This window comes from Capra hircus, chromosome 15 (genome assembly GCF_001704415.2).
Source record: "Capra hircus breed San Clemente chromosome 15, ASM170441v1, whole genome shotgun sequence".
In the NCBI taxonomy this organism is placed as follows: domain Eukaryota; kingdom Metazoa; phylum Chordata; class Mammalia; order Artiodactyla; family Bovidae; genus Capra; species Capra hircus.
Window position 1 is genome coordinate 17,430,289 of NC_030822.1, and position 12,139 is coordinate 17,442,427.

The following is a 12,139-nucleotide window of genomic DNA, read 5'->3' on the forward strand; positions in this document are numbered from 1 at the left end:
ATAATGCCCAAATATCTGGCCTTTACAATTTACTGTGAAATTAAGTCCAAAATGCCAAAAGGAAAAAAAAAAACAAAACTAAAAGCAGAAGTTCCATTTGATATGTACACTCAGACCAGTACATATCAATTTCTTAGCAATGTTTCAAAAGAGTCTGGCTAGCAGCATAATAAAGATTTTAATCTGCCAGAAAACAGTCAGTGAGCAAACTGTGCCTGAAAATGCTAAGTACAAGTTGCAGTCAGGGAGAAGCAGGGCCATTTTGACTTATCAATTCTAATATTCACTGATATTTTCATGCCCAAGTGTTAACTGGAATATGTGTTGCCTTTCCCTTACCAGTCTTCTCAACATTTTGGTCATTACCCTTATTTAAATTAGAAAGGAAAACAAAACACAACACGTATAAAGTTTCATTTTCACATCCTGTCAGTACTATAAATAAATTTAAAATGTGGAAGATAGCCTGCTCGTATAGCACTCAGTTCATTCTCTGTAACCATCCCAATCAAGGACGCCACGCTGCTGCTGCTGCTGCTGCTAAGTCGCCTCAGTCGTGTCCAACTCTGTGCGACCCCACAGATGGCAGCCCACCAGGCTCCCCCATCCCTGGGATTCTCCAGGCAAGAACACTGGAGTGGGTTGCCATTTCCTTCTCCAATGCATGAAAGTGAAAAGCGAAAGTGAAGCCACTCAGTCGTGTCCGACTCTTAGCGACCCCATGGACTGCAGCCTACCAGACTCCTCTGTCCATGGGATTTTCTAGGCAAGAGTACTAGAGTGGGCTGCCATCGCTTTCTCTGTAAGGACACCACACCTCTTTCTCAAATTGGTGTTATTTCTCTGACCCTTCCATAAACCAAGGCAGTATAGATATATTAGAGAAAACACTGTTAGTCAGAATGAATGAGCATCTATACCAACAGCTGAGAACTCAAGCCATGAGAAGCAACTGATTACAGGAAAAGTTTGGCTGTGATGTCCCTGAAGAATTAAAATGTCTTGAATTTATGGAGCATCTCTCCTGTGGAAGGCAGGATAGCTCTGAAAGGCAGGCAGGGCCAAGTATCACCCACTTCACCTACCAGGAAACAGATGTGACTACTGATCAGTGTAGTGGCTACTGATCAGGCATGACTACAGAAGAGTGTTAGTCCATTGGCAAAGCAAAACTCTAGGCCAAGGGTCACTTATGGCTGCCTCATGCTCTATTCTTCAGACATAAAAATTAGAAGAAAAAAATTTTTTTTCAGTTAAAATGAACTGAAAATAATGTGACTTATGAAAGTTATTTTGAAAATAGCATTTGCTTACAATTTTTAGTATAACTGTTAATATGACAAAAGTTTTGAAGACTATTTTTAAAGAATGGCTGAGTAAGTGGATTAAGCATCTTAGCAATTGTTACATTGGGGCTCTAATCATTTTAGAAAGCTCTTTTGTTATAGCGTAAGTAGTTCATCACGTCATAACATACAACTTATACCACAAGCAACTGGGAGTGACTGGTAAATTAAATCCATCCAATTCCAGGTTTAGTTAGTCTGTCAAGTGTAGCAGAGTTGTTAAAAGAAGTTCTAACCTTTACAAGAAGTAGTCAAACTTTCATATTACCAATGGAATAAAAAGGACAGTTCTCACCTGCTTGACAGGTTTTCTCTTCTACTCCTTCTGAAGTTGTACATTCCACATCCATTATTTTCCTAATGTCATATTACAGGTGACCCCAGAACAACACGAGTTTGAACTGTGCACGTCCACTTAACACATGGAGTTTTTTCAGTAAGTACCTACTATAACCCAATCCCCATTTGGTTGACTTCCCGGATGCAGAACCAGGGAAGGATCGACTCATGAGGATCGACTGTAAACTTAAACACAGATTTTCAACTACACGGGCCACCATTACCTACCTGAGCTGTTCACGGGTTAACTGTAATTTTAAATTTCTTCTCTCCTTCTGTAGGATCTCACTGAAGCTGTTCCAGGGAAATTACAAATCTATTTCAAGGTACTAAACTTCTGTGCCCTAATGTTTAAAATACAATAGAAATTTTTATATTTTCTTATAGTTTATTACACAATATAAACTTGATTAAAATGTATTAACAACACATTGTATTCAAATAACACTAAATTAAAATGTTTGGCAGGAAATTACATGATTTATTTTAATATATTCCAACTCAGTATGAAGGTAAGCGAGCAGTTTATTTCTGAAGTTTTAGATATTTTAACTATAATTCATTATCAAAACAAATATTTTGGTCTCTTTTTTCATCATTAATTTTTAAAAAAATTCTTCAAGTTCACAGTGTCATGGAAGTGTAAAATAAGACTGATAAAAACCGCTTTAAAACATATGGCTTTATATACATAAAAAATTCAATAATGTTGCCACAACCCCTAATGCAGTGTGATTCTTATTTATTTACTAGTATCCAGAATAAACTTCTGTACATATTAAATTGTTCAAGTATATCTAGAGCAGTGCTTGTAAAAGTGAGGTCTCACTGATACAATAATGGGTATCTCTTTGAAGACCACTTCTAATTCCAACACAAGTAGAGTTCTAAAATTTTTTGATTTTACAGTTTATCATACATCCTCAAATATCCTAAAATGCTCCACTGAGCCAAACATCTAATTTAATTCACATCTAGCTTAACATCCCTTTAGTACAGCGCCAGTGGTTAAACTAAGGATGCATCTGACTAACCAAATGTTCTCACTCTTCTATTAGTTACAGTTTATTATTTACTTCCATAACATCAAACCCAAATGAAAATGAAGACAACGCAGGTCAAACTCTTTCACCTTAAATAAATACACATTTCACCCACTTCATACTTAAATACCTAATTGTTTTCCTATAGTGTATGTTTCTCAGTAACAGCAATACAATTAACTAAGCCAAAGACCAACTTCTTATCTTTGAGGATCAGGCAAGTCGGAGAGGATTCTCCAGGTTTGCTTTAAAACTTTCCAGAAACCTGGTGGCCAGTTCATCGTCTACCACCCGGCTGTCACTGGACATGGTGACCGTTATGAGCTGACGCTGCTGCAGCTGGGCATTCCCCTCTTCATCTTGAGTGAGCTTCAGCACAGGTCGGAATCTCCCTACCGCCAAAATGCAGGCCTGAGGAGGGTTGATCACGGCAGTAAATTCATCGATGCCAAACATCCCCAAGTTGGAAATACTAGGGGAAAACAAAAAGCTCTGAACGTGGTATGTCTTGAACCAAAGAACCCTTTCCCTGAGTCATACATTTTTACTTTACTGAAAAACTGTGCCCAGTTACTCAAAGACCAAAGAATACCATTTACTATAGTATCAAAAAGAAAGCAAGTAACAACACAGAAATACTGTACCTAATATAAACAGATATTCAGCACTGAACTGTAAGCCCCAGGCAGAGAAATATGGCAAGAAAAAGAAATAGAAAGAAAAAAAGAACTAGAAGAGTATAAGGGTTAGAAAAAAGAAATAAAACCTTGTTTGAAGATGAACTGACTGTGTACAAAGAAAATCTAAGCATCTACAGATAAACGAGTAAGGTAAGTGAATTTAGCTAAACCACTATATAAGTCAATGTAAAAATCTGTATCTATATACAAGTTGCTTTCATTAGAAAAAATTAATACAATGCCATTTATAATAGTATAAAAAATCTAAATCTAATAAACATATATCTGATCCCTAAACAAAAAATTACAAAATACAGCTGAAAGAAATCAAATAACTAAGTAAACACTGGTATATACCATGTTCATTCACTAGTAAGACTCAATGCTATAAGGATGTCAATTCTCCTTAAACTTAAATCGATCAAACAATTCAATGCAATCCCAACAAAAATCCCAGCAAGGTCACTGCATGTGTGTATGAAAAAAGACAAGCTGATTTAAAATTTTATTTGGAAATACAAAGCCAGGAAAGACAATCTTGATGGTGAACAAAACTGGAAGACTTTCACTGTCACAGATCAAAAATTACAATTAGCTTGCATTAAGCAAGCAAAGGACAAACAGACCAACTGAAAAGGAGAGAGAATACAGAAAAGAACCAAACATGGTTACCTTCTCAATGCTATAGAGTAGTAATGGTTTCAATAACTGACAGTTAGTCAATTAATTATCCACATGGGGAAAAAAAGAGAACTTTGACCTTTAAAAAAAAAGAGTACTAACAACAAAGAAAAATACTGATAAATAGGATTTTACTAACTCAGAACTTCTGTTCATTAAAAAACACCATCAGGCAAGTTTCAAAGGCAAGGTACAAAGTGGGAAAAGTATTTGAAATAATATATATCCTAAAAAGTCTGTGTATCAGGAAAAAGAAACTCCTATAACACATTTTAAAAAACAGACACAAACTTTAGCAGGTGTTTTACCTGATAAGTAACCAGATACCCAAATGGCTGACAGATAAATGAAGACAGTATTCAACATCATTAATTTTCATTTCCCTTGGGCTTCCCAGGTGGTATCAGTGGTAGCGCAGGAGATGTATGAGACACAGGTTTGATCCCTGGGTCGGGAAGATTCCCTGGAGGAGGGAATGGCAACCCACTCCAGTATTCTTGCCTGGAGAATCCCTTGGACAGAGGAGCCTGGTGGGCTACAACCCCAAGACTGACTAAAACCTAACAATACCAAGAGTTAACAAGAATATGAAGCAACAGAAATTCTCATACACTGTTGATGGAAGCAAAAAATGGTAGAACCATTTCGAAAAGCTATCTGGCAGAATCTACTAACGACATAAACCCAGCAATTCTACTTTCAGGTTTATTAAAAAAAAAAAATACATACATATAGTCACCATAAGACACTGACAATTCAGAATGTTCATGGCATCAGCATTTGTAAGAGCACGAAACTGTGAACAACACAAATGCCCAGCAACAGGGAAATGGACACTAGCATATTTATGCAGGATACTACACAATGCTACAGTGCAAGAATGAGCAAATGACTTTCACACAACATAGCTCATCTCACAGACATTAATGCTGAATGAAAGAAGTCAGACACTGAAGAATATGTATTTATATAAAGATCAACACTGGCAAAACAAAAACGTTGGCAATAACTTTCAGAATTGCGGTTACCCTCTAGGCGGTCAGAATTAGGAGAGAGAAAGGGAAGCTTATGACATGGAAGTAATGTTCATAATCTTGCTTTGGTCGGTTACACAGATTTCTTCACTTTGTAAAACATTCCAGCTACATTCAGTGTACTTTACTGTATGTAAGTTATTACACTTAAACAAGAATAGACCTGATGATAACTCAAGAGTCAGAGTGTTACTATTTTACCCCAAGGGACCTAACCCCAAGGAACCTTAAAATAAATCACAAGTAGAAAAAAAATAGTTGAGGTTTATACACCTACTTACTATATGTCAGAACCTGAATGTCATTCTATGAACATCTGAATGGGCTAACCAGCAAACCCTAATGGCTTTCTACTAGCTTTAATACAAAAGCCTAACTAGTCTGAAGAACATTTTCACATATTCTCTTGTCTAAAGTATATTTAGCTTAAATTTTTTAAACAAGTTTCAGAAAATAAAACAGGTTGACAAGTACTTTATAAATCTTATGTCTGTTTCACGCTACCAATAATTAAGAGTTTAAATTTTACCTAAAAGATCCTCCTTGGTATTCTTCAGGTAACAATTTTCCATCTCTGGCTTTCTTTGATAGAGCCTGAGAAAAATATAAACAGAGCATGATAACCAACACTACATTATATAGCTGATTTTGTCACTTTAAATATTTTTATAGGGTATACTCTCATCTTTGATAGGCCTTGACTTTATAAGAGAGTATACATACATATGCATGTACATATACATTTTAAACTTATATATATATAATTTTCTCTAACACATTTAAAAATGAGTAAGTTAGAGCACAGTTAATCCAAGAAGCTATAAATCTGTGAATCAAAACTCTAGAAAAATCATTTCCTTTTAAAAACTGTTCAAATATTGGAATTATCTTGTATACTATGTAGAATGTTTGAGTGTTCTTTATATATACAAGGCAATTTTCTGCTTTGCCTATAGACTTTTTTTCTTGCAAGACAAAATATAAGAAGAGCCCTTTTTGTTAGTTTAGTACCTTTTAAATAAATTATTCAGTGGCAACAGTCTCACAACCAGCACATCAACTTTCATCTTTCAGCATATGCTTCTCTTTTACCCATAACAAACTAATTTCAAATAGTTGTTTAAAAAAACCCAGAATTTTATATTTACTTCACAATATTACAAGCAGCTTCAGTGTTGTTATTCTTTGTAACTGATTTTTTAAATGTCTGTTTAACATTCTAAAGATTGCATCTGCCACAATTCAGTCATTTTCCTAGTGGTGTAATTTGGTTAATTTGTTTCTTTTGAATTATTTCACATGATTTCTCAGAAGTGGAACTACAAAGCCCTAGAATATGGACTTTTTGTTGTTGTTTTTGATCCTAGAGCTAAAGCATTTCCTGAATGACCTAGTCTACGCTGCTACAAGGGATGTAAAAATGTAGTCATTTCATGTCACCCTAAAGCTGAGGTCTAAAAACGTACAGAGGGAAAGACAGATAACACTCTGAAAGCGAAAAGCAGGTGAATTTTTCTCTACTTGTACTTGCAATTAACCATACTTCTCTTAATTTTTATTTTTCAATGCTTCAAAAGCAAGGGGACAGAGACTGAATCATTACATATGAATAATAAGGAATTATTTTAGAGAGCAGGGATAAATGAAGCTATTGTCATTGGGTAGATGATACAAATCTAGGGCTTATTCAATATGATGTATTATATAGATAACAAAGATACATTTACAATTACCACTGATCGCTATTTAATTTTAAATCATAGATGATTCAATTTTTGAAAAATAAAACATTCTGTAAAAACCTAAAAATGATCTCAACACATCATTGTGACTTACTGCCAAACGCATCAATTACAGGTTTATGTTGTTAGTACACAGTCACTTACAAAACTATATAGATCCAGAACGAAAATTAAGAGATGAATTTAGACTTGTACTTGGAATATCACAAATAGAGAGAACAATCGGCAAATGCATTTTTTTCCTGCCTTAAGCAATATAACTTCACATGATCTGAACAGCAAGCACGTATCATATGAACTTTAAAAGCTTTTCTCTAAAGGCAGATGATCACAACACACCCTGATAAGTTACCAGGCTAAAAGAAATAAAAAACATTTATTATTAAAAAAAAAAAAAACAAACAGACTGCAAGCATACATAATGTACTCTTAAAAAATCTCTATAAACCCAAAATGTATCAGTAGGATATTCATGTCAATGAACTCAAGAAAGCATGGAATAAGGATAGATTCTGATGAGTATCACTGGTTCTAAAGGTAATTAATCCTCATTGGTATTTCCTGGTAATGTGAACTTAAAAATCAAAGCATGTGTTCCCCGAACCATCCAGTTGACAGGACATAATACAAGCTAATTAGCAACTATTTCTAAAATTACCTCGTGTGTGCACACTAATTCATTTCAGTCATGTCTGATTCTTTGTGACCCTATGGATCGTAGCCCACCAGGCTCCTCTGTCCATGCGGATTCTCCTGGCAAGAATACTGGAGTGGGTTGCCATGCCCTCCTTCAGGGAATCTTCCCAACTCAGGGATCAAACCCGTGTCTCCTGCATTGCAGGCGGATTCTTTACTGCTAAGCAACCAGGGAAGCCCAAAATATATCACATTCCTTACTAATTCATTCAAAAAATTTATTGGCTACTAGTGAGAAATGCTGGACTGGAAGAAACACAAGCTGGAATCAAGATTGCCAGGAGAAATATCAATAACTGGGAGAAATATCAATATCATATCATCTGTCAGATAGGCAGATGACACCACCCTTATGGCAGAAAGTGAAGAGGAACTAAAACGCCTCTTGATGAAAGTGAAAGAGGAGAGTGAAAAAGTTGGCTTAAAGCTCAACATTCAGAAAACGAAGATCATGGCATCCGGTCCCATCACTTCATGGGAAATAGATGGGAAAACAGTGGAAACAGTGTCAAACTTTATTTTTTGGGGCTCCAAAATCACTGCAGATGGTGACTGCAGCCATGAAATTAAGAGACCCTAACTCCTTGGAAGAAAAGTTAGGACCAACCTAGAAAGTATATTCAAAAGCAGAGACATTACTTTGCCGACTAAGGTCCGTCTAGTCAAGGCTATGGTTTTTCCAGTAGTCATGTATGGATGTGAGAGTTGCACTGTGAAGAAGGCTGAGCGCTGAAGAATTGATGCTTTTGAACTGTGGTGTTGGAAAAGACTCTTGAGAGTCCCTTGGACTGCAAGGAGATCCAACCAGTCCACTCTGAAGGAGATCAACCCTGGGATTTCTTTGGAAGGAATGATGGTAAAGCTGAAACTCTAATACTTTGGCCACCTCATGCAAAGAGTTGACTCATTGGAAAAGACCCTGATGCTGGGAGGGATTGGGGGCAGGAGGAGAAGGGGATGACAGAGGATTAGATGGCTGGATGGCATCACTGACTCGATGGACGTGAGTCTGAGTGAACTCCAGGAGTTGGTGATGGACAGGGAAGCCTGGCGTGCTGCGATTCATGGGGTTGCAAAGAGTCGGACACGACTGAGTGACTGACTGAACTGAATGAGGTAAACTTTGCTTCGGTCTCTTAAAACTACTGTAATTAATGAAGAATAGCATGGAGTTTAAAGCTTGTTACTGTATTACTTTATTTAGGAAATATAAACCTGAACTTTGCTGAAGCATGCCTTTAGTCCCACACACTGACAACCTTGTGATTCTTAAGCGTCAAGAAGTACTCAGAGCAGGCGTTCTTAACTTGGAGTCCATGGATAGATATTCACAGTCTAACAAATTCCTTGAAAAACTACTTCCAACAGAATAGTTTTTACTGAAACCTTTCTTTTAAATAAATTCAACTATTTGAATATACTTTAATTTAAATAAATTCAACTAGTTGAATATATAAATTTAACTATTCAACTGAGCAACTATTATCTTCTAAGTACCATCCAGAATTAGATATATGGCAATGAACAAGACAGTCAACATCAGAGTGTCAGGAACATAGAGGGGTCGACAAATAAATAAACAAGGTAAATTCAAAGACTTATAAACCATACGAAGACAATAAACAGGGTAATTGTTTATTCAGGAACCTACTTTAGCTATGGAAGCCACAGAAGGCCTAAGAAAGTGGCATTTGAACTGAGAAATGCCTGGGTTTAAACAAACAACTTCTAGTGCTTTCTAGATGCAACACTGTGGGCAAATTTCTTAAAAGTGCTAAATCTCAGTTTCTTCAATTTGAAGTTAAGGTTCCAACTATGATATAAAGCTATTAAGATTGAGTGAAGCGCTTAGCCTACTGTCTGGTACATTATAAGATAAGATAAGGAAGCGAAAGTCGCTCAGTTGTGTCCAACTCTTAGAGACCCCACGGACTATACAATCCATGGAATTCTCCAGGCCAGAATACTGGAGTGGGTAGCCTATCCCTTCTCCAAGGGATATTCCCGACCCAGGAATCAAACCGGGGTCTCCTGCACTGCAGGCGGATTCTTTACCAACTGAGCTATGAGGGAAGCCCTGCTGCTACTGCTGCTGCTAAGTCGCTTCAGTCGTGTCCGACTCTGTGCGACCCCATAGACGGCAGCCCTAGTGGAGTGTTAATCACCGACCTTGAGGTGGGAGAGAGGCAGGCAGAATGGGAAGCTCAGACAAGTAGCCAGAGCAAGCAGACCCAGGAGCTGCTAGGAGTTACAGGAAACGCTCAAGGACCACCAGAGGCCCTGGGACATTCCCAAGGGCTGGGAGGGCCCTTCCCACTGCTGGCAAGCAGGTGACACTGCTTCCTAACCACCTCAACCTAGTTTCTTTTAGTATGCAACGAACAGCGAATGCTAACATAGCTGATTTAAGAATCATATTATAGGACTAAAATTGATAAACTGGTTAGAATCAAAGAAATCTCCCCATAACAGTTAATTTTTAACTCTATAGTTAAAGGAAATTCTAATTCTACTGTTCAATCTCATAGGAATGTCACAAAAACACTAAAATTACATGTATTTCACTGCTGCTGAAAACTCTTCATGAAAAAAAGGTGTGCAGCATCTAAGTAATCCAACCTTTATTACTTTAACTTTTGAATACCACCCTTCAATTTTAAAAATGTTCCTTTTTTAAATATAAAAACACTCTGCAAATCTTTCCAAAGAGGAGGGAACAAAGATCTAAGTACGCAAATTCCACTAAGGTCACCTGTAATTATATTTAACTCTAAGATCCAAGACTACGCATTTTAAATTAGATTACCTTCCACTCACTGGGGCTTCACTGGTAGCTCAGCTGGTCAAGAATCTGCCTGCAATGCAGGAGAGCATCGTTCAAGTCCTGGGTTGGGGAGATCTGCTAAAGAAGGGATAGGCTACCCACTCCAGTATTCTTGGGCTTCTCTGGTGGCTCAGCTGGTAAAGAACCTGTCTGCAGTGCAGGAGACCTGGGTTCGATCCTTGGGTTGGGAAGATCCCCTGGATAAGGGAAAGGCTACCCACTCTAGTATTCTGGCCTGGACAATTCCATGGACGTTGCAAAGAGTTGGACATGACTGAGCAACTTACACTTTCCATTCATTTATTTATCTGGGGTAAGTAGGTCTACATATTTATACAGCTCCATAAAGAAGTCTTATATTCTACTTTTTAATCCCCCTTATAACTTGTTTTACACACACACACACACACACACATATATATCTCAGGTCCTTATTAAACGGAAAAAGAATCACTTATCTAAATGAATCTGAAATTTTCAAAGGTAACACTTCAAGATCTGGGATACTTCTGTGAAAAATTACCTTTGGAAATTAATCAAGGCTGTCAAAGCTGACCTATTGTGCATGTTCCTTGCCTATTCAATGCAGTAATTTTGGTGAGAGCTGATTCTTCCATATTAGAGCCCAGGGGAAAAAAACAAAAATTTTGCTTCTAGAATACTAAGTACTTTCAGTGGTCTCAACCCTAGAGAGGAAATGAATAAACTTTTAAGAATAAACTCCTGTGAAAAGTGAGCACTTTAATAAAAATATAGTTTCAGCTTTAACTTTAAAATCTATCTAAAATATTATATTTAGGGTCAAATTATGGACTTTGGGAAATAAAGCAGTCATCTGTAGCTTGAATGCAGCTGGCCCTAAATATGCATGTTATTTCTGAATGTTTGAATGCAAAATAATCTTAAAATGGGTTGTATTTGGATCAAAACTTAAAAACATGTATACATCATCGATAATCATTTCAAAATACCAAAAAGCTCTCTTTCTCACACACACACACACACACACACACACACACACACACACACACACACACATCTATCTCACAGTGTGACTAGATCATGTCAAGTCTTTCCCAGAAAGTAAATTCCAACATTTTGCAAGTATAGTATTGCTTAAGACCTACCTTTACAGAGTCAGCAATCTCCTGTAGACCCTTAGCAGCAGCATCTTTTATGACTGGTGTAATTAGACCTCTATCTGTTGCCACAGCCACTGAAATGTCAACACAGGGCAGTTGCTTTGCACCCTCTCCATCCCAGCTTGCATTAACACTAGGCATTTGCTAGAAAGCATAAGTAGAAAAAAACATGTTATTAAAGAAGGAGCTTTAGACTAAGGTTATTAGAGAAAAATAATTAATGTCATGCATTTTTAAAAGTGAATATAGCTAGACTGAAGGAAAGAAATAAAAATTTGATTTGAAGAAAGTGGGTTGTACCTCTATATTAAATAACTTGTATGTTTGGGATGAATAAACACACTATCTTTTTTGAAGCAAGGTTAAGGAAATTCTGATGATACATACATGTTTTGATCTCTTTATATCATGGTTAAGAAAAAGGCTTTTTTTCTTAAACCTAATTGCTGCTGCTGCTGCTGCTAAGTCACTTCAGTCGTGTCCGACTCTGTGCAACCTCTTAGATGGCAGCCCACCAGGCTCCCCCATCCCTGGGATTCTCTAGGCAAGAATACTGGGGTGGGTTGTCATTTCCTTCTCCAATGCATGAAAGTGAAAAGTCAAAGTGAAGTC

The 12,139-nt window shown here is 37.0% G+C and overlaps 1 protein-coding gene across 1 annotated transcript in view; it reads right to left on the minus strand.

Moving 5' to 3' along the window:
- PDHX (pyruvate dehydrogenase complex component X) overlaps positions 2,138–12,139 on the minus strand; it is a 72,969-nt gene continuing 62,967 nt past the window's right edge. The window contains exons 9-11 of the mRNA XM_005690087.3: positions 11,513–11,671; positions 5,653–5,717; positions 2,138–3,200 (exon numbers count right to left, since the gene is read on the minus strand). Coding sequence (XP_005690144.1) covers positions 2,942–3,200; positions 5,653–5,717; positions 11,513–11,671 — 483 coding nt within the window. The 3' untranslated portion in view covers positions 2,138–2,941. The remainder of the gene's footprint in view (positions 3,201–5,652; positions 5,718–11,512; positions 11,672–12,139) is intronic.